This window comes from Ascidiella aspersa, chromosome 3, assembly GCF_963924565.1.
Source record: "Ascidiella aspersa chromosome 3, kaAscAspe10.2, whole genome shotgun sequence".
Lineage (NCBI taxonomy): Eukaryota > Metazoa > Chordata > Ascidiacea > Phlebobranchia > Ascidiidae > Ascidiella > Ascidiella aspersa.
The window spans coordinates 19,022,501-19,049,050 of NC_139449.1; the positions used below are offsets into that span (position 1 = coordinate 19,022,501).

General features: G+C 36.7%; 4 protein-coding genes across 4 annotated transcripts; 2 read left to right on the forward strand and 2 right to left on the reverse strand.

The window, feature by feature from the left end:
* Window positions 1-6,373: 6,373 nt before the first annotated feature.
* Window positions 6,374-7,912, reverse strand: LOC146160583 (uncharacterized). The gene has a single exon (XM_083383404.1). The coding sequence runs from the start codon at window positions 7,896-7,898 to the stop codon at window positions 6,540-6,542; it is 1,359 nt and encodes a 452-aa protein (XP_083239530.1). The 5' UTR covers window positions 7,899-7,912; the 3' UTR covers window positions 6,374-6,539.
* A 25-nt stretch (window positions 7,913-7,937) lies between these two features.
* On the reverse strand, window positions 7,938-10,614 carry LOC146160584 (natural resistance-associated macrophage protein 2-like). Its single transcript, XM_083383403.1, has 2 exons — window positions 9,431-10,614; window positions 7,938-9,361 (listed from the first exon to the last, which is right to left on the reverse strand). Exons 1-2 carry the CDS (start codon window positions 10,485-10,487, stop codon window positions 8,730-8,732), a joined length of 1,689 nt encoding a protein of 562 aa, XP_083239529.1. The 5' UTR covers window positions 10,488-10,614; the 3' UTR covers window positions 7,938-8,729.
* A 6,146-nt stretch (window positions 10,615-16,760) lies between these two features.
* Window positions 16,761-19,364, forward strand: LOC146160585 (ubiquitin-like modifier-activating enzyme ATG7). The gene has a single exon (XM_083383464.1). It carries the CDS (start codon window positions 16,999-17,001, stop codon window positions 19,027-19,029), a length of 2,031 nt encoding a protein of 676 aa, XP_083239590.1. The 5' UTR covers window positions 16,761-16,998; the 3' UTR covers window positions 19,030-19,364.
* On the forward strand, window positions 19,286-26,303 carry LOC146160586 (mannose-1-phosphate guanylyltransferase regulatory subunit alpha-like). The gene is made up of 10 exons (XM_083383465.1): window positions 19,286-19,461; window positions 19,545-19,642; window positions 19,709-19,812; window positions 20,147-20,339; window positions 22,334-22,518; window positions 22,863-23,000; window positions 23,662-23,759; window positions 24,229-24,368; window positions 24,815-24,986; window positions 25,456-26,303. The coding sequence occupies exons 1-10, from the start codon at window positions 19,401-19,403 to the stop codon at window positions 25,554-25,556; spliced, it is 1,290 nt and encodes a 429-aa protein (XP_083239591.1). The 5' UTR covers window positions 19,286-19,400; the 3' UTR covers window positions 25,557-26,303.
* The last annotated feature ends 247 nt before the right edge of the window (window positions 26,304-26,550 follow it).

The following is a 26,550-nucleotide window of genomic DNA, read 5'->3' on the forward strand; positions in this document are numbered from 1 at the left end:
TCTCGCAATTCATAAAGTTAAGTGGGCTGGCCTTTAGCCCAACCTGTGGCTTCTTGATAGGTGCTATTTTTTATTCTCGTCCGTCTTTCTATTTTTTTGTTTCAGCGTAATAAAAAAAAGAAAATATTGGGGTTGGGGTGCAGGTTAGTTTGGGTAGGTCAAGTATTATTATTAAAAACAAATATAATAATACTTCACATCCAAACACTAACCCGCACCATAACCCAAACATTGTGCGCTGCTTTCATAATCGTTTCAACGCTGTGGTAGGATTTTAGACCACCTCTCAAAGGCTATAGTCCCGCAGCCAAGGTGAAACTGCGGAGAACCACTGCTTTAAGGTGACACAATTCATTATGTAACTGCATATATACACTTGCCTCTTTCTTCAGATTACGTCATGCTATTGCCACTGTGATTGCGATAGCGTACGACTTGCTGTAATCCTCGTGTAATCGTTACATGCTGATCCAGGGCTGCACCTATAAATTTTCATTTTCCCCTACCAGTACCACACATGTCAGTTTCCCCCCTACGTTTCCCCTACGCTATGGGTTGATAATGACTTTTTGGCGCTCTTTTACTTATGTACGTGAAAATTAATAAAAAAAAAACTTTCTTCAAATGCCGCATACCACAACGCATATTGTTTGGGTTAGGGTTAGCGTTTGGTTGAAGTGGGGCAAGGTATTATTAATAATAAACATAATATTACTTGACCCACCCTCACCCAAACGCTAACCCGCATCTTAAACCAAACAATATGCGTTGTGGTATGCGGTATTATATTGTTTTGTTTTTTTGTATAACTTTTCACGTACATTTTCACGTAAGTAAAAGAGCGCCGACTTTTTTGACATTAGCAGGCTAAAAACCAAAAAAGCAATTGCTGAAAACAGTGCAAACGAAATGGACGTCTTAATATGACGTAAGCCGTAAATGAGGTATTAAAACGCATGCAAAGTCAGGTGGTTAGTAAAGCTAGATCGCTCCAGATAGTTCATAAGTTCAATACGCTGTGTGGTGGATTATGGATAAATTGTCTCACATTATTTCACCGTATGGGATGAAATTTAACAAAAGTCAGTAGTGAATTTTAAATAATAAATTCTAATTTCCGTTATTTTAGTAAATAACTCCATTACATTTATTTTTTACGAAAATTCCTACTTCACCTACAAAGTGCAATTTTCCCCGAGTTATTCCCTACCACCTACTTTAAGCGAAAATACCCTATCGTAGAGGATTGGCCTTCCGTCGTTCAAGTATCCCTAAACGTTTAAAGGTCACACAAGATTCATAGTTGCCATTTTTTTTTCACAGTAATCATCTAGATTTACCAAAAAAATAATCTAAAAACATCTAGATTTTTATGGAGAGATCTAAAAAATAATCTAAAAATGATTTTTGAAAATATTCAATACTTTTGGACAAAAAAATCAACATTAAAAGCTTATAATGCCCTATAAAGTTGCATAAAGGGACTTGCTTGATGCAAAGAGCTTGATGCTTTAGATTTAAGATTTTCTGCTTTATAAAACATTTTACTGAACATGACGAGTTACTGAAATTTCGATTTTATATCTCATCATTTTTTTTTTCAATTTGCAAAAAAAAAAACGTTTGAAATTACTGAAATATTTATCGTCAATAGCGAATCTGTCACTAATTTAGATTATACAATATTTTTTTATAATAATCTAAAAAAAATCTAACATCTAGATTGTATAATCCTACATCTAGATTCAAACCAAAACATCTAAATCTAGATTAAAATAATCTAGAATGGCAACTATGACGAGATTTAACTCATGCGTCACAAATACTAAATTTTTTCTATCAGAACTTTGTGCTGTAAATACAAAACATTAACTGAGATCAAAGAGATAAATACAAATTCAAAATGTTACCCTTGTACTTGGAAAATGTTTAAACAAATCTTGTTTTTACATAGACTCTACGGTACTGTGTGTTTTCGCCACCTAGCTAAACGAATTACGTTTTGGGATACAGTATTTTAACCGTTATACACAACCGCTTCTAAATTTTCGGTAAACATTTACATTAAACGCCTGGCGTAATATCAAAACCAACAAAGAGGCGGTAGCAAGAGAGCGAAAGTATTATGGCATAAAATATGTTTCTTTCGTCCTAAAAGTTGCAATACATGGCGCTACACTGGCTACACGTTCACTAAAGAGTTATTTTATCTCATCAGTAGTGCGATTATATTTTGACCTAAAAATGAGAAATTTTGACAATTGACCTAAAAATTTATTTTTTGACAAAATTTTGACCTATTAGAAAAACATTTATTTAAACCAGTGGTCGGCAACTACCGGTCCGCGAGGAGTTTGTTACCGATCCGTACCAGCTGTTACGGTCCGTAAATAGCTGCAACCTAGGGTAAAATTTTGTTTAAACCCGAACTGTACGTAAAAACCTGAAAAATGTCAAAAACAGTTAAATGTATTTTTATTTAAAATACATTCACCTTCCTTTAAATATACTCCATGGTTGATTGGTATGATTTAAAATTAGAATTATCAAGCTCTCGAGAGGTTCAAAACAACTAGTGTAGCCTACTGTAGCCATAAGAGTTACAAAGCACGTTCACAACATTCAAAAATGCATATTTTTTGTTACAGACTTTAACTTCTAGTACATACAATATATCGAAAAATGGGCTAAAATATTATGTTTTTTTATGTTTAAGCGTGCTCACCGTAAAGCGCAAAAGAATAAATTCGTGCACTGCAAACGATGTTTATAAGCAATGTACAAAATAAACTAATTTAAAATATTGTTATTTAAGCAGGAATTAAGGTTACTAAAAACGTATGTATTTTAATTACTTTCAGCAAGTTTTAGCCTGTATAGTTTTAGTTTTAGACTCTATAAAAATGACCGAAAAAGCCAAAAAGCGTAATGATTTTTCTGACTTCAAACACGGTAAAAAGCCATATTTTTGACTTTTGTTGTCAAAAACACCAATATATTGGCATCCTTGTAGCCTACGTAAATTCTATACTTTTCAAGTGTCGGTCTGTGGTTCGTACTTTTTCATATTGGCAATATTTTTTGTTTAGTTTTTATATAACGTAAATAAAGAAAGCGTCGTGTAGGGCCGTAAGAAATGCTTTATATCCTTAGTTTGACAAGCTGGTAAGAGTGGGAATTGGTAATGATGGTACCATATACAAGTGTAATTTAAGAAAAAAGTAAAGCCTAGCCTAAATGTTTTATTGAATGCGCTGCGGCTGGGTTAAATTAAATTGCTTGGCCGGCCGGATGCCGCCCGCGGGTTTCAGTAAATTCAATAATTCCTATATGGGAGCATCTCTTTACAGCAAAACCAGCATAAAGGTCGCATTAAAAAAGTTGTAATAAGTTTTTTTAGGCCTACTTAACATTTGTTGTTTTTTGTAAGGCCGGTCCGCGACAAAATTTCAATTTTAAACCGGTCCGCAGTGCAAAAAAGGTTGCCGACCCCTGTTAAAAATAACATATATTTTGTTTTAAGTACTGCATTAATGTCTTGGCGTCAACGACACGTTTTCATGTTCTTTTTACTGCAGTGCAAACCGGATGAAAATGCCTAATTGATATTTTTGTCATTTCAAAAAGACAATTACCGGTAACACTATAAAAATACACAAAAACCTAGTAGGCCTATATTAGGCTACCAAATTAGAAAATAGGAAATTGCAAATAACAAGCGAAACAATACAGCAAAATACCGTTCAATACATTTGCCCGGGTCAGAAATACAAAGTATAAAGCTAAAACAAAGTCCGAGCTGAATCTAATGCAATAAACTAGACGTGGGTGGTTAATTATGCCGGTCTCGCGTAGGTTATACCGCAACATTGCTCTAATGAAGATATATGTCGTTGAATATAAATTAAAACTATAACTGAACGAGGATTTTAAAAGCTGACTATAGTTTTTTTAATTTTGTAAACGATTTATGTGTATTTTTAATCGATTTGACTTGAAATAATTTTGACCTCACGTGTATATTTTGACAAAATATTTTTATGACAAGTCAAAAAATAATTGACTTAGTCATCAGATAGTTTTGCATTTCGCGATGATCGCGTCAGAAGTTAAATGAGTTGTAATTTTATGTGAAACAAGTCAACCCACTTTCGTAATCGTGTGACACAAATTACTTGCGTACCATACTACTTACCAACTTTACCATTTTTCATCATTGGCAAAGAACTGCAAATTTGTTTTGTTTAATACGCGTGGAAAGTTGAAAAAATCTCTCTATTAGGAAAATAGGCTATGACCTCTGCCAAACAGTCTATATAGGCTACACAGATCTTGATCAAAATAAAAAAAGTCTAAACCTAATGCAAACAGAAGTGCTTTGAACATTTTTCTCTTAAGTCACATTGAAATACATACTTAGTTATGGGCCACAAAAAAGAACTGCAGCCTTATAGGCAAAAAGTCTCGATACTGGCATTACAAGCTTCCGAATTTTGGCAATGCAAACGTAAAAACCCTAACATTATTAACGCGATATTCGCATAGAAAACAAAATATAGGCCTAATTAAGAGGTTAATTAGCTATGGCCACTTAATCAATGTGTAACTAAATCAAATTGCCATATTCCCGTGTAAGTTTGTTCAAGCCGCGTTTGCCGGTTATTTAAAAAAGAATTGTAAAAATTTAACATGTAAAGGAAAGCTATTATTATAAATATATTTAACTGCTTGTCACTGATTGTGTTTAAAGTGAGTTGACTATATCCACAATAAGACAAGGATACAGCCCGTGTGGAAGTGGTATTTAATTGATTGTGCAACATAAAATGAAAAACCATTTCCAGTGCAAAATCGTTCTTCGAAAGGTTTTAAAAGAGACACTTTTACAAACGGTCCCAACCAAAAAAAAAAAAACGTGACCCGTTTTTAAGTGATATCGTTCATCGTCGAAAATACAAAAAGCACTCGATATGCAGCCAAGAATATATGACATTATAAACGGGAATACGCTGCACTGGATATACACGTGGATATACACGTTCAGTAACCAGAGTAAGTTTGCTAGTGCAGCGTGTTGTAAGGCCAAACTTACAAAAAAACACTACCACCAACCGAACTATAGCCTAATAGGCGCATTTACAGATTACGGTTTGCAAAACATTGTATATGAAATGTCTTAACTTCGCAACGTTTAATTTGATATTTAAGGTCACACTAAACTGCATCCAACTAAGAAAAACTCGTAAACCATAACAAAGCGATTTTTGCAAACTCTGCCTAAATTTTGCGTGGTTAAACGTACTGCAAGAAGCTATATATGCCAGCATAACATTATTTGTTATCAAAGCGTTGAACTTGAATTGCTTTTTTTACCGTAATGAAGATAATTGCGCCAACTAATATTTTCGCACGAGTTTGTTAGAGAACAACATTTCTTTTTAAGAATATTTAATTTATTACGTCAAGTTATGACTGACGTCATCCCTAAAAAAACACTATAGTGGCGGCGGTGAGAAAAATAAAGACTGTCAATGCAGCCGTTCACAGGTAAAAGGTAGTGCGCCCCTGGTCTAATCACATATACCGATTGATTGTAAATCTGTATAATGTATTGTAAAGCATCGTGATATATAAACGAATACCTTAAGGGTGACAACATCGGTTTGTCTGTCATTTGTTACTTAGCGTATATATGTCACTCAGTGAGTTGATTAAAGATATAAATCTTACGGGGGTACCTTCGAGCGACCCGAAATATAGTATTACAGTCGACTAAGACAAAAACATTAAATTCAAAATATGTAAACTCCACGACCCCAAGTTAAAAGCCCTATGTTACGCCAAACATCCAATCTCAAATTCACCAATTATATATACGTTAGGACAGTGAGACCCGGTCACCCGAAAGTTATGTCATTATTGTTTGAACAAACTTAGGCCCAAAGCGTCATAATGAAGATAGCCTGGCAACGATGACGCAGGAGATTTTTCAGTAAGCGAAAAAGTTTGCCAGTAAGCGCATGATTAGGTACCATAAAAACATAAAGAGTTTGTTACAAACAAGGCCGTGGGGAGCCTAAACATATTTAACAAAGTTATTTACCACAAAGGAGGTGCAGAATTTGAACGTTCTGTTTACTTTCGAAGTTTAACAGCATTATAATTTACAAACAAGGCGGGTTCCACAATTTGGCACTAACTGCTGTTCGTATGCGTAACGTTTCAGCGATGACTGATTGTCCAAATGACATTTCATTGCGTCAAGCGTTTTAAGCTTCCTTGTGAGTCTATGGGTTGAGGAACACTATAGTAACAAAGAGATTTGATATTAAAACATCAAGCTGCAAATCTACTCCGGTTAAAATATTCTTACTTAAAGCATGATCACATTAGCTAATTTACTTGGTACAAAAACAAATACTGCTATGTCACTTTCGCAACACAAAGACGAGGTGTAATAATGCAAATAATTGTACAATATAATGCACTGCTAAAAGCGGTTATATTGGTACTGTATACATCTGGTTTTACTTCGTTTGCTACTGCGTATCATCCAACCAGTCGTCTTTTAAATAAAATTCATAAGATTTCGAATAGGACAGGTAGCGAACCCAGCGTTGTATTGGTTGGCTGTCAGGCCCGGTCGCGGCCGAATCGCTGGTATGCACTTTGAAGTTGGAAATATGTAACTTCGATTGGCTAAACATGGGCGCCTCGAACTGTACTGTAACGCTTCCGAGTTCGTGACGCATCACGGGTGACCACTTGGCAATAAAGACTTTGATCGATACTCTGTGGTTGGATTCACCCGGAAACAGCGGGCTTGTTAAGATCATTCGTTGCTCGTGCTTATCGTAAACAAACTCAATGTTGGCAAGACTCGACGTGCCGCTGGCGGTCAGGGTGGCGTGGGGGAGCGGCAGCGTAGCGCAAAAGTTGTTAGCGGGATTCCGTACAGGTAAGCTGCTGTGAATCTTCAGGTTGACCATGAGCATCTTGTCGTTTTTCACCGGCACGACGTTCGTGTAGAGAGTGAACGGCAACGAACAGGACTCGGAGCGTACTTCGGCGCTGTACCGCATTACACACAGGCTGCCAGGCACAAGGGTCGCGCTCAGAGAGGTAGGGTTCGACGTCCTTGCCACTGACTTGGGGTAGCAAGCGTTTTCAAATATCGCATCCTGCTGTAACGAGCTGCATTGGGAAAACACTATCGAGACCTTTGCCGGCATGTTTAGGTAGCTTTTCGCTTCTAATTTGCCTTCGACGTTGTACAGCAAAACCAACCCAGTCGAATCCACTACAACGGACAGGTTCTCTATAAGGTCCACAAAAACCTCGTTTTTGGTTTGTTTACAGCCCTTTCCGAGAACAGGCTTTTTGGTTGCTTCACTTGGAAGTACGCGTTTGTTTGCGTCGCCAATTGCGCCAAAAAGATTCTCGGGCAGAGCGCTCAGAAAGTCAGTAGCTTTACTTCTTGGTATCGCTGCCGAATTACATAAAAGTGTTTTCATTTTTTTGACCTCGATTAGTTTAGGAAACCCAGAGTTCGTGGATTCGCAGACAAGCTCGTAGGCTAGAGCAATATTGGCACGTACACTTTCCGCCGTAACAATACCTAAAAGATCCCTCAAAAGCAGAGAAATACGTTCCAAATAGGCAACTACAATGTAGGCAGAGGCAACTGCTAAATCAGTTACTGCTACGATGTAAACCTTATCGCACAGGATATGAAAATAATAAATGTGTTTGCACAGATGGCATACTGGCAGCACGTAATTGTTTCTTTTTAATTGTAGTACAAATGTTTCGGGGCTCCAATGGCTTTCAGTAGGCAGGAAGTCCTTGCGAAGAATTGCTTCTCCCACATTGCTAACAAAAAATATGCCATTCAGCATGACAAATATCCACCAAATACTATACAGTGTACTGCACAAAGTAATTTTCAAATACTGATGTAAAAAGCAATAGTCACGCAATTTTACTTTCAGCGATTTGGTTTAACAGCAAACAATCAAACATGCCACTGTAAGTTAAAAAATAAGGCATTTGACACTTTTGACTTATTTACTATGACTCAATTTACCTTTTAAAATTGGACATTTAAGGGGAAAATAGGAAGTTTTATTGGGCATTTTAACCAAGTATATTTACAAATATAAAAAGGTATGTTTAACCAAAAGGATCCTGAGTTGGCAAAACACTTCTTTTATTTTCACTGGATTAGAAGTTTATCATTTTAAGCACATAAAAAGTAGTACAACAATATTAATAGAAATATTTCTTTTGCAGGTTTTTTAGTTATAAAACGTTGTGATAATTAGTGAACAGAATCAAAAAAGTTCAGTATATTGGTTTAAATAAGATCTCCAAAACTGAACCATTATAAGACACAATACACTTACTGAGATGGCCACAAAGTGTTTTCAAACAGCCTGAAGTTAATGCATTTGTAATATAATTTTTTTTTTAAATTAGAGAAAAACATTTGTATCTTAACAGTGTAATAATATTGCGATGAGAATTTTTTACATTAACATCAATAAAACTCCACCATGCATTTTGTGTATAGCCAAATACGCTGAAAAGCATTAGCTAGTTATTCACAATTAAGCAGTATGCCAAACAAAACAATAAGAATACATAGTAAAGTAATTTAATGCATAGTAAAGCTTGCTACTTCTAGAGCAAAAGTTTAAATAAACATTTGGCAAAAATATGACAATCAGCTATTCATTTACAAAAGCATTGTCAATTAAATCGTGTTCGTCATCTTGAACATGAGAAATGTGGTGTTTGCGTTTTAATTTAAATAAGGATAAGCACTTATAAGATGATAAACTATCGATTAGAAGCGCAGATAAATAAACAACAAATACAATGTATGCGAGAGCAAGCAGCGAAGCAAGTACAATAAAAACCACATTTGCTAACCCAGATATGTAGACAAAAACAAAATATAGATTTATTCCTAACACTAGAGAAGATATACCAAGTCCAATAACTTTCCAGAACAGACTATTTGCAAATTGACCCATTATGGAGACCATGCTTGTAAATTGCAAAACTGGAATAAGGGCAAATGGAAGTTGCATGCTTTGTAGAACGTTTAACAAATCATTCATTCCAGTTAAGTGGTGAATGTCAGAGAAAAATGCGAGTATGAAGGTTGGGCCTATTGCGATGCTTCTGGTGAGCAGCACTCTTTTAAACCTACTCCAACGCAGATCAAGAAATCCTTCCATCACAAACTGCCCGGAGTATGTTCCAGTCATTGTAGAGCTTTGGCCGGCTGCTAATATTCCAACTGCCCATATGTAATATGCAACTGGACCAAAAATGCACCCTAGAATGATACCACCTTTATAAATATCAACTTCATACATTGTTTGGTTGGTTAGTGGAAACACATCAGCTCCTCCAGGAATACTTGTTGCATACTCACAAGTTGCATTCGAATGTGTAATAAATGATTCAGCAAACACTGAAACCACAAAAAGATTAATAATAAAAGAAACAAATAATGCAACAGACGATTCAATCAGGAAGTAGAAGTTTGCTTCTTTAACCTCTCGTGGCTTTGCCCTATCGACTTCTCTCGATTTTACAAGTGCAGAATGAAGGTACATATTGTGAGGCATTATTACCGCTCCAATTATACCAACAGCCTGTAGTAATTGTCGCGAGCCGCAATTAGAGCAATAAGGCAACAAAGTTCCAACAACTACTTGTGCTTGATCTGGAGCAACTTTTACATATTCATATCCAAATGACACAGCCATGATGGTGATAAGGAAAGCAAAAAATGCTTCCAGTTTTCGCAAGCCGTACTTGTCCAACAACAAAAATGCGAATGCATCACTTGCTGTAATTAACACACCAGCCCACAAGGGAATTTTTCCTCCAGACAAAAGAGAAAATGCAATTGCTGATCCAATTACCTCTTGCATATCCGACCCAACAATCGCAATTTCAATCATGAGCCACAGAATAATTCTTGGCACTTTTCTATACTGTCGGTTACAAACTTCTGCTAAATGTAGGCCAGTTACAACACCTAGTCTTGCCGATAAACGTTGCATTAACAAACCCATTATTGTTGCTAAGAGTAGAAGCCATAAAAGTTGAAACCCAGCCACAGCTCCAGATTGTAAATCTGATTCAATATTCCCTGGATCTAGGTAAGCAATGCTCATCAAAAAACCTGGCCCAGTAAATGCCCACAACTTTTTCCAGCTAAATTTAGGCATGTCAGAATGGAAGGGGCCACATTTAAATGATTCTTCTTCAGACTGCGCATCATTTCGAGGTACAGCTATCCTCTCTTCAAAGTAGGTAGCAACAATTGGCAACCCTACCTCGTTCGATTCAGTTTCGCAAGTTTCGTTATCGACATCAGTATGCTGAACTTTCATTGTTTGAGAAGGCGAATCCTTTCCGCGGCTAGTCTCCAGTGAAATGGTTTCCAGTGGACGATCAGACGGCATCTGGCGAACTTATTAACCATTAACAAAAGCAATTCGTTACGCAAGGAAAATGTTGACGCGACTGCATTAAACAGATCAGGCATAAACTCTTACATAATCATAATTATTCCACGGAAATACCTGCCAGATTGATGCGTAATGACAGCTGCATAGCACCAGCTAGCGGCAAATTTTACAACGCGTTTAGTTCTCTTGGTTCAGAGCAGTGGTCGGCAACCGCCGGTCCGCGGAACGGTGCCGGTTTGCGAGGAGTTCGTTACCGGTCTGCAGCAGGGTTGCCAGATTAAAGTTTTGATTGAAACCCAAACCGTAGCGTAGGGTATACGTAAAAGCCGGAAAAAGGCTAGGAAAAGCCAAAAACAATTAAAATTATTTTATATCCAAATCACATTACCTTTCGTTTAAATAAACTTCATGGTTGATTGGTATGATGTAAAATTACAATTAGTTTTCAGCACTCGTGAGGTGCAAAACAAACCAGTGTGCTGTGGCCATATAAAACATCTTCACAACATCCTAAAATGTATTTTTTGATTGTAATGTAAACTGTAACTACTCGTATGTACAATATATCCAAAAGGGGCCAAAATATCATGTTTTTAATGCTTAATTATGTTTACCCTAAAGTGCAATAATCAAATCATGCAAACAATGTCCCACAATGAAAGGAGTTATTATTTTTATGTTCAGACAGGCAAGTTTTTAAAAACAACGTAGGCCTATGCAGTTTAATTAGTTTATCGAAAAAAGTTGTAATAAATTTCATTTACTGAGCATTTGTTGCCTTTTAAGGCCGGTCCGCGACACAATTTCAGTCTCAAAACCAGTGGCGTAGCCAGCCGAAAATTTTTTGGGGGGCCAAAAAATTGGAATGTTTTATTTAGCTCTTAGCATTGTATCAACTGCCGAAACGAACACAAGTAACAATGCTAGCAAACCGTTTCGAGCAGCAACTGACTGAGTGTTAACGCAATACTCAAAAAACAGTCAATGAGCAAAAACTGTCTGAAAGTAGAAAAAGTACATTAATGTATAGTAAATGTTATATTAACTACATCGTTTGTGACGTAACAATGCATGACAATTGAAGGTGTGGCATGCCTGTGATCAAATGTTGTGGTACTGCTCCTAAATGCTACAAAACAAATTATTAAGAGTAAAATATTTATGAATTTTTTTTTTTTGGGGGGGGGCATGGCCCCTCAGCCCCCCCTGGCTACGCCTATGCTCATAATGGTCCGCAGTGTAAAAAAGGTTGCCGAGCCCTGGTTCAGAGCGTTTGAAATTTACCCAAAATTCGAAGTACACATTTATATCCCATAGATTCCGTTTTTGTTCCTTTTCCAGGTTTATTCCTGAATTTATTAGGTAGCTGAATCTGCAAAGATGAGATGCACAATTTTACAGCGCAAATGGTCGCTTGTGTCTAAATCGTCTGCTCAATTACGCAGTTACTCAGCGTAGGCGTAGAGCAGGGGCGGGCAACATAGGGCCCGCGGGCCGGATCTATCTTACTACGTCAAATGATAGTGATTGTTAGTTATTCTTTGGTGTTTGTTTTGGGTTAAAATTAGAGGACTCTAGCCATCACACAGTTCGGAAAGTTAGAATATGAAACTAACACACAGTACGGAATAAGACCAAAATAGGACTAATATCAAATAGTCGTAACACCGTCTAAATCGGAGTAGTCATAAATCCGTCGGAATAAGACCTAAATGACCAGAATCAGGCCTATAAAACATTTGACCCAACCCCAAACCTCACCCCTAAGTACATCACTTTACTGTGTGTTTAGCTTTATTATGTCGTTTGTGGTAATACTATGGTAGCCTATTATTGATTTTTCTGCTTTAGGTACCGGTATTGTTGATTTTTAGGTCTTATTGTGTGTTCCAAACTTAGATTTAGAGTTTACGTCAATATTATTCCTTGGATTTTGCCGAGAAACGTAAAGTTTAACAAATACTGGATGCCGAAGTACTTTTTCAAGTCGGCAAGAAAAAATTGTTCACAGGTCAATGGAAGTGTTGCCGTGTTTAAAGAGTAGAACATTAACCACCATTATGCGACAAAACATGGAGGCCATGGTAGTACAATTAATATATCGATCAGGAATCAGGCCCGCCAAGTACTTCAGTTTCCCCTATCAGGCCCGCCGACTGGAGAAGTTGCCCGCCACTGGCGTAGGGGTGTAGTAACAGTGGTCATTTAAGATGTTTTATTGAGTATTTCAGACGTTTATTGAGTTGTGTATTTTGGGCTGTGTATTTATCAAATATTTTATGATTTGTCACTTTTCACGCCTTTTACCAAACACTCGCTATCACTCTGAGAACAAAGCATTCGGCTGTTTCACACATGACAAACGTTATATCGTGACCATGGGCGCCCGCACGGGGGGGGCAAGCCCCCCCCGGAATTTCAAAATGCGATTATTAGTATTATTTATAAGTGTAATGTATTACTTAAGAAGTTTAAAAATATTATACATTATCCATTGCCCCCAGTGGCGTATCCAGGGGGGGCGGGATTTCTTGGCCCCTTTTTGTAAGTGATATTATCGTTTTTTGTTCGTTGTCATCGTAACAAATTTTACGAAGCGGCGTGCTTTTTAAGTAATTGGGTCACGCGTTTTAATCTAATGCGAAACCAAAATCGAGCGCAAAACGCCGTTTTTCGTCTTTTGTTTGGTGACAACGCAAAGTCAAACCTTCTTTGTTTAAGTGTGCAATGGACACGACTTATTTTCCCTCAACCAAACCTTGTAATTTAGCTGACTTGGCACACAGCTCGGCGCAGATGTTGCGCCAATCGTGGCATAATAACAGCCGGTAAAAACGATCTTCGTTTAGTATTTCACGTGGTGAAAGACGTTCTTGTAATTTAGCGCTTGTTCCGTTCATGGAACTTGAAAACTGCGCTGCTGATAGTCGAATTATGTATGATTCTACCACAATTAAACACACATATTTCAACGGTCTTTTGTTTTTTGCCTAAAGTTAACAATTGTACACCGTGATTTCGCAGCTGGCGCCTGACAGGATTGTCGACGACGCACGTGCTCGCTTTTGCTGGACGTATTTGGTGTTTCTGGGTTTTTTCTATCACGTCTTGCAATCACCATTCTATGACGTCATACTTTCACTGTTTTAATGACGTCATTATTCATTAACATCAGGCGAAAAAATAGGGGAATTCCCTAAGTTGAAAATTCAGGACCCCTGATTGCCCCCCCTTGAAAATTTTCTGCGGGCGCCCCTGAGTAATAGTGTGGTTGATTGGTCGAGGCAAATTAGTTTAATGAGACGTAATCAATACACTGCTTCAGAGGAAACACCGCTGGCAGCCATCAGTGAAATAAAGTCTATAAAATTCGTCCAAAGTTAGCCTAACTAAAAACATTAACTGATATATAGGTTAACTATAAGATAGTGTAGCGTAAAAGACTGTGAGGACTTTTCCGTAATTAGGTTAGATTTCCATGTATGGGCAACTTGGTATTTCTAGTTTAGAACAGTGGTCGTCAGAATGCGAGCCGCGGCCCAAATGTGAGCCTTTGCGGAATTTTCAGTGGGCCGTTTTTTAATATTGCAGTTTTGTCATTTAGTTGTGGGCCGCGTATATCAGTAGGCCTACTGAGTGCATTCACTGTACTGTATTTTAAAAATTGTGTGGTTAAGAGATTTTTTTTACTTTTGCTCATTGTTGCATCATAGGACCAACGTGCTACGTACCCCCCAAAAAACTATACCCAAAAGATATATGCTACCATAGCATGTTGCGCCGTGTGACTTATAAACGCTACAAAGGTACTTTTTTATTCAATTAGACTATAAACTTTTCGCACTGCACGCACGATTTTTGTAAGATTACCGGTAAGTGTTTTATTACGTTACTTGTTTCACGTAGTGAGCGTTTAAAGGCTCTTAAAAGAGCATTTTCGGCCGCTACGAAAAAGTTTTCCGACCACTGGCGTAGAAATTTAGATCCGGCATTGTAAATAATTCACATACACAGTACACCTTTTACCGGTGCTAATATTAATGTTAGTACGAGGCCACTCATTATGTGTTTCCCAACTTTGACTCCCAAAATGCAAAATTTTAAATCTTCCAAATTTCATGGCATGTTTGCTCATTTTAATGAAGTATTTTTTGACCAAAATGCTACTATGGTTCAAAAGTTACCAATCTGCTTTGTGAACCCAATACGGCACGCCTACTTTTAAAGCAACGTAAGTAATTTTAAGAAAAAATATTAATTAGTTTCACCCACTGAAAAAATCGCCTTAACTTCTTTTGCATATTTCCCTATGTGTTTGATCGAGAACCAAGGGTTTTATTAGGATTATTTGTTTATGACGTCACGCTAAAGCGTAACTTAACGTCATCACTGAAAGTTTTAATGATTACCCAAACTAAAATCCTAATCATTACCTGTCCACAGCCTTGCGCTTTATGAACCAAACTTTCGAATGTAATTTTTACCAAATTATCTGGTAAACTAATTTTTGTAATCGTTTAAGAGCCTATGACGTCTTTGACGTATGGCCTTTTTATCGTGACCAAGATCTTTATTAGTGCATAACGAAAAAGAAATTTACTCCGGTATGTAAACTGGAACACGTCACTGATAAAATTATCGAGGCGTGAAATCACAACATTCGGGTGCATCGAGCTATTTGAAAAATAAAACAATCTAACTAACAATTTCGGGTTTGAAGTTTTAACATTCAGCGCGATAGAATAGACCACGTATCTATGTATATACCCAGTGATTATTATATTTTGTTACAACCAGGGATGTCAACACCAAGTTTTTCCAGCTAGATCTAGGTTTCTTGTTTCTAGGTTTTTTTTCTTTAAAATGAAAAAAATCTTGTTTTTTTTGACAAATAAATGTTTTACAAATATAGTTTTGTCTGTAGAGTAAAGGAAATATTTGGTATTAAAAAACATGTATAAATGTGACAACATTTTTTTAAAAGGTAAAATTGTTTATCACAACACAGTGTAAAAAGAAGTACTAAACATCAATCATATGTATGTATCCTGTCACTCTGTTTTGAAGGTAGACAAAAGGCAAATCAGGACCAAAGTATAATTTTTCTCATAAGACTTTTTTTCCTTAGCGAGACTTTTTATAAGCTAGCAATATTTTAAAGATGTTTTTTGGCTTTATTTAATTATTTTCCTTATGTTTATCTGTCATATATATTTCCAAGCTAAAGATACTACTTATCCTATGTTAAACATATTTTTGGCTAACCAAAATTAGTTTTGCAAAAGACTGAAAGCGTTTATTGAATGAAAAAAATAGTAGATAAAATCATTTAAAGATGCATGGTTGGAGAAATAAAATTTTAAACAATATCTTAGAAAAGGTCACTATGAATAACTACAATAGTTATTTGTTGTATATAAATTATGGTAGGTAACATAAATATACATGCCAGATTGGAAACTTTGGATTTTACGATTTTGCGGCTTGAAATTGCGTGGTTGTGATAATATTTCTGCCCAAATTTGTGCGACTGTAATAACATTATTTATAAACTTTGCACGACTGAAAATGGAGTACTATACTGATAAGATAACCGTTAGCGCGATGAAAATCTTGTCCGTCTGAGCGATTTTCCCCGGCTGACCGAATTTAACATTGATTTTACACAAAATGCGCGACTAGAACCGCGGCTAAGCAGGCCTTACTTCCAACCTGGTATACATGAAGTCAGTGATGACAAATAAATGATGGAATTATTTCATACTTTACATTAGAACTTTAGGTGAAAAGCAAAAAATACTTTAAGATAAAGCAATAAATATGTCTTTTAGGTTTATTCTGCAAAGTCTATGTTTTTTTATTGTGATGTAGGATTTTCTATAAAACTTTGCTCGCAACCCTAACTACGACAAGTTTTGTAAGTGCGCTGCTAAGGCTGTATTTCATGGCACTCTTTAGTGAAAAAAAGTGTGCAATTAGCGTTATATTCAGGAAGCAGTTTAAAATAGTGGTATTTGCTTGGTAGGAAAATTTTTGTTGGAAGATTTTATTTGTTTGTATGTATATAATAAGCTCAATTTTAACTAAGGTAATTATTTAGGTATGTAAAACTTGTGTAACAAGTTTTTAATTCTACTTCCATCAATTTACTTTCTGCATTCCATTGACCCTCTCTTAAATATAACTTTGTAAACTAAGAATTGTCTACTGGATAATACAACTCTCCTATGGTTAAACTTTATATTTAACCTCATTCAATTCTATACATTAATGAAAACAAATACAAAAATAAACATGTATATACATTTGAATAAATTACAGTGTTTGTTTGTCTGAATTATTATTCTTAAATCTACAGCAGCAATTTTAACGAACCCAACTTTGGTATGACGATTGTCAATATAGATGCACTTACTAATTTCTATTATATTACCACAGCTTAAATATTAAAATGGTAGATGGTAACTTAGATATATCTTAAAATTCTAAATCATATCTGCACAATATGAATGACTGTTTGCAATTTTTGCCTTTCGTAAGTTGTGTTGAAACTGGATTTTGGAGCCAACTTGCAGATAAAAAACTGAATGTCTATAAATTGGATGACACTGTCAAAAATATTAATGGGTTTTATACCAACTCTGACATAGATGGGTTTCCATGCAGACATAGTGTTGATTATAGTTCATTTGATGATGAACATACAACACCACCATTGTGCTTTCCCAGTTTTGGCAAACTATACAATAAAAACACTATTGAAGAATTCAAGTCCTGTCCAAAAAATGATCTACTGTATAATGAAGGAAGTTGTATTTGGAATTATATTATTAGTGGTGAAGCAATTACCAGACCTTCGATTCTTGTTAATTATTGTCTTTTATGCTTTGCTGATTTGAAAAAGTACAGATTCTACTATTGGTTTGCTTTTCCAGCTTTTGTACTCCCCCCAACCAAGAAACTGTGTAGTGCCCGCTTGTCCAACATGTCATGTCCTAATTTTATATCCGCCCTGGAAAAAGCTTTCACCCGGCTTGGGCCCAGGAGACCTCCATTTTTTCTCATTTTATGCAGTTACAGCCCTTTTGAAACGGACAGCATAGACAATAAAGCAGAAATACTAGCGATAGATCAATGCAACAATCTTATAAATGAAGATAAATATTTTATTTTTGGTTGTAGTGATCCCAGTACATTGGCTGAATTTCCTGGCTGGCCACTTCGCAATTTTCTTACTCTAATTGCTTACCATTGGTCCAAATTGAAAAAAGAAAATACAGTGGAGGTAATTTGTTACCGAGATCGAACACAAAGGGGTAAGAGAAGCATAGATCACAGCCTTTACCTTAAAGTCAAACTGCCACCAATTACTTCATGTCCAAATGTCACAGGCTGGGAAAGAAACAAGAAAAACAAGCTTGCTCCCAGGTCTGTAAATTTAGCTGAAACCATGGACCCTGTTCGACTAGCCAAGTCGTCAGTAAACCTAAACTTGAAACTTATGAAGTGGCGATTAATGCCATCATTGGACCTTGAAAAATTGTCTTCATGTAAATGTCTTCTGCTGGGGTCAGGGACATTGGGATGTAATGTTGCCCGTGGCCTACTAGGATGGGGCGTTAGTAACATAACTATGGTTGACAATGGAACAGTTTCTTTTTCCAATCCAGTCCGTCAATCACTTTTTCAGTTTTCCGACTGTGGTGCAGGTGGTGGTAGACCAAAGGCTGTTGCTGCTTCAGAGAGATTGAAGTTGATATATCCTGGTGTCGAGTCTACAGGATTAGAGCTGAATATTCCAATGCCAGGTCATCCTATTCACAGCACTGAAGAATTAAGAAAGAAAGTTCTTGCTGATGTTACGCAAATTGAACATTTGATTGATAGCCATGATGTAGTTTTTCTTTTGATGGACACAAGGGAAAGCAGATGGTTACCAACCTTGTTATGTGCTGCTAAAAATAAGTTAGTAATAAATGCTGCTCTTGGCTTTGATTCTTATTTGGTGATGCGACATGGAGTTACTAACACCAGTTGTGATCGCACTCAAAAGCTTGGGTGTTATTTTTGCAATGACGTTGTTGCTCCAGGCAATTCTTTACGCGATAGAACCTTGGATCAACAGTGCACAGTTTCTCGACCTGGAGTATCCATGATTGCTTCAGCCTTGGCTGTGGAATTAATGGCATCAGTCATACAGCATCCAAAGGGTAAGCATTCCATGCCAGACGCTGACATAGGTGAAGAAAAGAAAGACTCAGAGACTTCCCCTCTTGGACCAATTCCTCACCAGATCAGAGGATTTCTTTCCAACAATCAAGTTTTGTACCCTTCCACCCAAGCATTCAGCAAATGTACGGCTTGTTCTAATTTAGTATTAGATACCTACAAAGCAAGAGGGTTTGACTTTTTGTTGGAAGTTTTCAATGCGAATCATAGTTACCTGGAGGACCTGACTGGCCTGACTGAGTTGCACAAACAAACTGCAGAGGCAGAGTGTGACATTTTGGAATTCAGTGATACTGAAAGCATATAGCAATTACCGAATAAATTTTAGTTTTAAATTTGTTTCAATCACTTTAAATAATAGAGTACATGTAAAGCAGTTATGTAAACCATTTAAAATGTTTAAAACAAACACTGCTTTGTATTAAGTATTGACTTTATTATTGACTTATTATTGAAGTCTAGAAATGTCTGTGTAATGCTTTAACAGAATTAAACAAGCTTTCCCTGCAATATTTCTTGTGGTCTATAAATATTATTTATGTTTGATTTTAACTTTAAGAAGTATCATTAGTTCATTACTAAAATTTGTAAATGTTAAAGTCCCGCATAAATAATAATTTGATGATGTTTTTCCCATATTAGTTAGGACAGAAATTTGTTGCTGTTTAACTTAAACAAATGAGGTACCGAAACAGTGTCATGTGGAAGGCGGTCATTCTTATTGGAGGTCCAGAAAAAGGCAAGACGCTAAAATTGTTGATGGAACTTATTGTATTTAATGCAAAAATTCTGCAACACTATCTTTTTTTCTTTATATTTCAGGAACACGCTTCCGTCCCTTGTCATTGGATGTCCCCAAACCGCTTTTTCCTGTGGCTGGATATCCAATGATACAGCATCACATTGAAGCATGTTCCAAAGTAATTCTAGGCTTGTATTTTGGAGAATTTGCGAATACCAAAAGTTACCATCATTTCTTTTTTCAGCTACCAGAAATAAGAGAAATCTTATTGATTGGATTTTTCTCACCCACTGATGATCTAAAAAATTTCATTGACATGGCCAAAAATAAATATGCACTAAACATCAAGTAGGTGACTAATTACTGATGCACACAGGTTAATTTTCAAGGATTATTTTTTACTTATAATCGTATAATTTTGAGTTGACTAGTTAGTAATTGGCAAACATTTTTTTAAACACTTGTGAAAAAATAGTCCATTGTGATTTATCAAATAAATTTCTTTAACGCCACAAGAGTTAGTTTACTCTATTGTTATGGGTTAGCAATTATTTTTAAAGCATTAAAAACCTTAAATTTTGGTGGGAAGGTCAAATGTTATTTGTAAAATCCCTGTTCATTGAAGGTTACAGAATGTCTAATTTGTGAGTTTTTAGATTTGGTGATATATATACATTTTCAGATATCTTCCTGAGTATGAGCCTCTTGGGACAGCTGGTGGCCTCTATCATTTTCGTGACCAAATTTTGGCTGGAAGCCCTCAAGCCTTCTTTGTGTTTAATTCGGATGTTTGCTGCAATTTTCCGTTAAAGGAGATTCTTGCCTTCCACCAGTCCAAAGCACCTGATGATGGCATAACAATTGTTGCTACTGAGGTAATACCATGCTTAATACAGAGACATGTGTTGCAATTTTCAGGTGCTTTGTAAATATTTTTTAAATTTTATTGTCTTTTTTTGCTTTATCGTTCTACATTTAGTCATACTTTGAACCTTTTTTGTTTATTATTATTAACGTTTGATTGGAAGACTTACTTGTTAGTTGTTTTAATTGTACTACATTTAATTGTTGAAAATTAGGTAACTATCTGTATAGCACCAGACCACTGAGATTTTAAGGTTCGACCCCCCCCCCCCTCGCCCCCCCCTTTTCGTAAGTGACATAATCGTTTTTTGTTCGTTTTTTTCAGAGTTTTACTCACCGTCCGAAACTGCGTGTTTTTAAATGTAATTGGGTCACGCGTCTTAAGCTAATGCGAAACCAAAATCAAACGCAAAGCGCCGTTTTTCGTCTTTTGTTTGGTCGACCGTAAACGCTAGATAGTTTTTCTCTTTCGCCTTTCGTTATTAGTTCGGGTTGGCTAATCATCAGCAAGTGTATGTTCGATAATAAATAATATAAATCAAGCGGTTTTCGCTTTTTTCTCTCTGAAAACGTCAGTTAGACGGTGCTGATGTTTCTCGCTGTTTGTTCTCTGTGTTAATATCAGATGTTGGTGTAAGACTGGGGTCGGCAACCAACTGTAATTCATCGGGCCCGTCGCCTCTTTGACAAACTACACACGAGTTAATTTTAAATACTTTTTGACTATTTTAACAACGAAAGTGCGAAAAATTTTCGCGCTTCGCGCGAATGATCTTACTACGTCCCATTTGTTAACGTTTTGATGCTGTATTTTGAACTAGATCAGCGCTTCTTTGCGCCGTGAAATTGCGCCAAGTGCGTCGCGGACAAACCAAAAACGTATTCAAAAATATTTGACATATATTTTTTAACATTTTTCATTTTCGGTAATGTAATAAAAACTTGCAAGAAATTTAAAAGAAACGCCGTTATACCAAAAAAAAAAAATCGCGATCGCTTCGCTCGCCAGGTGCGCCCAAACTTAAAAGGGTTATCAAACGCTGAACTAGATTAACTAACTATTAAAGTTATACCGTTTTTTCGAAATAGTTTTGTATGTCGCGCTAATCGAAAAGACATCCGGGAAAAACGATCTCCGTTTAGTATTGCAGGTGGCGAAAGACGTGCTTGTAATTTAGCCGTACATGGATCTAGCAAAATCAATCACACATATTTCACGGTCTTGGTTTAGTTTTTCGCCTGAAGTTAACGATTGTACACTAAGCGGTTTCGCAGCTGGCGCCTGGCAGGAGTGTCGGCGACGCACGTGTGTGTTTTGCGTCTTAATGTTCGCTTTTGCTGGCCGTTTCGAATGATTTTTTTTCTTGTTTATGACGTCATTACCATCGCTGTTTTATGACGTCCTATCCGTCACTATTTTATGATGTCATTAAGGTCAGACGAAGAATTCCCTAAGTTAAAAACTCGGAACCCCCCCTTTTTGAATTTCTTGATACGCCCCTGGTTAAAAATATCTTGTTCTTGACTCGCCGGTAGTTAAAAAGGGCGGAACGAGGCACACAGGTCATATACATAGTTGTATTGTATACGAATTCACAGGATCTTTGTTGTACAAACCTATAACTGATACAGCGTTGTTTGCACACAACGTGCAAAACAACTTGACCGCTTGCCCCGAAAAAATTGTTTTAAAAAGGTCTCCCGGGCCGCACGATCTTTGTCCGCATGCTTGTTCCACGTGAAAGCCGGATTTAACGGACATTGTGCGTTAGAGGTCGCCACAGAGGCGGGGTCGCTAAACTTATGACACGTCCTTGCTCATTTTTTCTAGCGGCACATTTGTGTTGGAGGTGGGTACAAGGCTAACGAATGACGTCTTTGCGTATCTTTGGAGAAACAGCCACCCGTTGAACCCCCTGCCCACCAAATTTATGCAAAATAAAACAACAATTAAAACGGGCCATACGAAGTATTAAATGGCAAAGTAAGACACTTTTGTTATTAGGCAACGCATCGCGAGTCGATGAGCTACGGTTGTGTAGTAGAGGACGAGGCATCGAGCGAGGCCACACACTATGTAGAGAAACCAGAGACGTTCGTGAGCTCCCTCATCAACTGCGGGGTGTATGTCTTCTCCCCTGGCGTCCTCACACGCTTCATGTCAGACATCATCCGACAGCGACAGGACAGGTTGGGATTTCTTGCGTTTCTTTACAGTCCCAGCCTTTGATAACAGCAAAAGTTAACAAATTTTTAAAGCAGATTAAATAGACCCTTGACTGAGGCAGTTTGCCTGCACGACTGTTTTTTTGTTTTACTATTTAGAAAGCGCAAAACCATTTGCCTTTTGTCTGATAGAAGTAACATAGCCCAATCTAACAATTGCTAAGATTTCGTAACATCACTAATATTGCTATACTTACTTTGTTGAAGATATCTAGTTTTGCTCGTTCCTTAATTACTCCATGTTAAATGCCTTGATTTAGAGTCGTTTGACACCATTTATTTATTAGACCATCTCTGCATTTCTTCAGTTTAGACAATGAAGGAGGCGATTGGAATCGCCCCGGTCGAATTCGACTTGAAACAGAAGTTCTGACGCCGTATGCTGGCAGCGGCAAGATGTTCGTGTACAACACCAAGGCAGTGTGGGGTCAAATCAAGTCTGCTGCGTAAGTACTCCGATGGGTCCGGCTGGTTGTTATTGTGCTAAGTGGCGCTAGCAGCTTTTGGAATTCGAATATTTAGTAAGGGTGCCAAAAATGATAGCACAGCATAATATTATTAAAAAACATACTTGAAAATACAAACATATTTACTCAACTTCAACTAGTCAACGAGAAAATTTATGCTGGCGCCCTTTAAGGTTTTATTACCCCTTTTCGCTATGTCCATATAGGTATAGGTGAGCGGACATTTCAAATTGAATTTTTTGCAAACCTAGTCTATTTAGGGCTTTTACTAGGGCTTTGTTACCTTATTTCATTACAGCCAACAGCTTTTGGCCAATTTTTTGGCTTTTCAAACTTAATCGTTTTGACGTAATCTTCTCGAATGTAGATCGACTCGATCTCAGTTACACATTTTGTGCACGAGTTCAACCCTGCATAAGGTTCCTAAAAAATATAACTTCGACTATGACGTCACGTACACCATACACCATCTCTATAAATACTTATGAACACAATAATCGCCCCTGGTCGCTTCGTTTATTGTAGGTTGTACCACTGGTATCAAGTAATTCTAGACAAATAATTTGTTTTCTATTTTAATTGGTTTTCTTACCTGGTTGAGTTTTTATGTCTGCGACGTTTTTGCAAACCTTTTCCACAGGTCTGCAATTTATGCAAACAAGTTGTACCTTTCCATATACGGACGCACGGAGCCCGGTCGTCTTGCCCAAAAATGTGTGGATGGACCAATTATCAAGGGTTAATATTTTTTAAATTATTTTAATGTTTTGTAAACTTTTGCATTATTTCTTTTATCCGTTAGATTGTTTGTCTTCGATATTCCGTCCTAGAATGTAAAATTGCGAGACATAGCAAAATTGTTACAAGTGTTGTCTGATCTCGACCTTTTGTTTTATGGTATTTGTGCGTGGCAAGCCTTTCTAAAAATTTAACTAAAATGTCAGTCTTTTTAGTTCAATGAAACATGCACACATATGTGTGTTACTGAGATCTATCCCTTCTGAAGTTGCTTTTTGACCAACGATTACGGTTTACGTATAATTAGTACACCAAAAGCCATTGCAGACTCACCAAATCTATTGATCTATGACACAAGCAGGGCAGGCTAGAAAAACAACTAGCCTGCAGTGAGGTTTCAACTCACGACCTCCGGTCAAGCCGGGACCGTCTTTTTAGTTCATAATAATTATGTGCCTTATTTGTTTAGGTGACGTTTTTATCCATGAAACAGCCACAGTTGACTCGACTGCAGTTCTTGGACCAAACGTGACCGTGGGTGAAAATGTGAGAATCGGTGCTGGCGTCCGGGTCTTTAACGCTATTATATTGCCTGGGGCCACTATTAAGGTTGGTTTGTTTTTTGCCATGTCTATTTCGCGCTATGTTAAGCAATAATTGTTTTGCCAAAACACAATACAGTGTAAAGTGATGAAAAGTCGTGTTAAACACATGTACGACGTACGTTATATATACTGTACAGTGTACACTGTACAATACAGGTATAGCAATGTTCTTTTAATTCAACTGATTTAGTAACTTTTTTTGAAAGTTTACACCGATGAGGTTTGATAAGTGTTACGGTTAGGCTTTTACATCTACAAACAAACATTAATATGATATCCTCATTATTTTATCCCAGATTATTAAATGCCACGTGGTTTATCATTATTCCATTAACGGCCGCGCAAGTTACAATATTTACAGTTTAAAAAGCTTTCTTATGATTCTCATTTTAAGACCCTTTGGATACACATACACACTGATTGTAAATAGCTCGATATTTTTTGCCTTAGGATCATTGCTGCATTTTAAACGCGATAATTGGGTGGCGGGGTACGGTGGGTGAGTGGTCTCGAGTAGAGGGGACAGCCCACCAGCCAGACCCCAATGCCCCTTACTCTAAGGTGGTCAGCGGTGGATTGTTTGACGATGAAGGACGTCTCATTCCCTCAATAACAGTTCTAGGTAAGTTGGATGTTGGCGAAAAGATTAACATTTTTTTTCTAGCCTTGCCTTGCTTGTACCACAATCGTGATTAGGCCAACCGATTTCGGTTATACCGTTTACGAAGGTACCCGGTATATTGTTATAAGTATGCCGCAATCGTTGGTCAGTACTACTTCAACAGGACTGACATTATATACTCGATCCGTGAGTCGCTTTAAATATATTTAACACATGTAGTTTGTTTGGTTCGTTTTTACCTACGTTTTATGCAAAAAAATGTCATGCTGTCCAGACCTTAAGTCTAATATGCGATGGGTATATGGAAGACCGATCATAACATCGGTCAAAAAAAAAAAAAGTAATCACAGCCCTCCAATTGAAATTAACCTTTATTTTGAGACCTGAAAAATATATACTACATAAATAAAATCTAAAAAGTGACTCAAACACGAGATTTCGTCAACAAAAATTTATCCATTTATGTCAGGTCGTGAGGTTACGATCGCCTCGGAAATTATCATATTGAACAGCATCGTTCTACCGAGCAAAAATATTCAGCAAGATTCCAAAAACCAGATCATCCTGTGAATGGCGACTGTTCTTGGTTTATTAGAACAAGAAGGGCCAAGTATGAGTAAACTCTACACAGTACCTATTTACTACAAAAATATACCTATTTTACCTTTTTTGAAATATGCATTTACATTGTTATAGCAGTTTATATCCGAATTAATTTTCTAGTTTTCGTTTAAATCACCAGAAAAACGTTTGAAATCACTTTAAGTTTGCAAACTAAGCTTAAATGTCTAACTCACTCTATACTTGTGGAATTCGATTTGTTTGTTATTATTACATCATTACGTTTTCTTTCGGTTAGACATTTTTTGATTTATCTGTAATAATAATTGTTGAATAAAATGTAAAATAATCAAGTCAAAAAAAAATATATAAAAATAAGTATCCAAATTAAGACACTTTATTGCCAACCTGACCACAAAACAATTGTTGTGCTCTTTTGTTTGATGTATTTTTAGTCAAATATTACTATAGTATATTTTGAAGGGGTTTGGTTAAACAATAAAATCTATAAAATACGTTTTGCCCATAATATTTAAAACTTTCTTCAAGACACAACTTCTTCAATCGTTGTACTCGTTTGTTTCCAGCTGTGTAGCAACTTCTTCTAAGCGCCATTCCTTATTATATTTGTTTGTGTTTATGTACAAAGTCATTTACTGAGACAGTATAAAAATGATATAAATTTGCATTGCTTTATTTACGCTTCGAGTAGTGCTAGCTTTTTTGCCTTAGCGAACTATGGAATATATTTCTTGCTTGAAAGTGGTGTATTGTCTTGCAAAAACATAATTCAGGAACGTTAAACAAGAACCGTAACCTCAGTAGTTTATCAGTGGACATTTGTTTTTGAGCGTTCTTTTAGATCAGGGATGGCGAACCACTGCCCCGCGACAGATTTTTAATGACCCACTTGTCTCTCTAGAAATGTCGAAATGTTATCAATCATTTTTATGAACGTATAAATGTAAAAAAAGCAGTTCTTCGTTAGATAGCACTATCTATA

Bases quoted from the DNA above. Each gene is read 5' to 3' on its own strand.
- LOC146160584 (XM_083383403.1), bottom strand. From the start codon at position 10,487: ATGCCGTCTGATCGTCCACTGGAAACCATTTCACTGGAGACTAGCCGC. The intron at 9,362-9,430 runs GTATTCCTGGAG...ATATTTATAAAG, and splicing joins AACTTGTGAGTATGCAACAA to GTGGTATCATTCTAGGGTGC.
- LOC146160583 (XM_083383404.1), bottom strand. From the start codon at position 7,898: ATGCTGAATGGCATATTTTTTGTTAGCAATGTGGGAGAAGCAATTCTT.
- LOC146160586 (XM_083383465.1), top strand. From the start codon at position 19,401: ATGAGGTACCGAAACAGTGTCATGTGGAAGGCGGTCATTCTTATTGGA. The intron at 19,462-19,544 runs GCAAGACGCTAA...TTTATATTTCAG, and splicing joins TATTGGAGGTCCAGAAAAAG to GAACACGCTTCCGTCCCTTG. The intron at 19,813-20,146 runs GTAGGTGACTAA...ATACATTTTCAG, and splicing joins AAATATGCACTAAACATCAA to ATATCTTCCTGAGTATGAGC.
- LOC146160585 (XM_083383464.1), top strand. From the start codon at position 16,999: ATGAATGACTGTTTGCAATTTTTGCCTTTCGTAAGTTGTGTTGAAACT.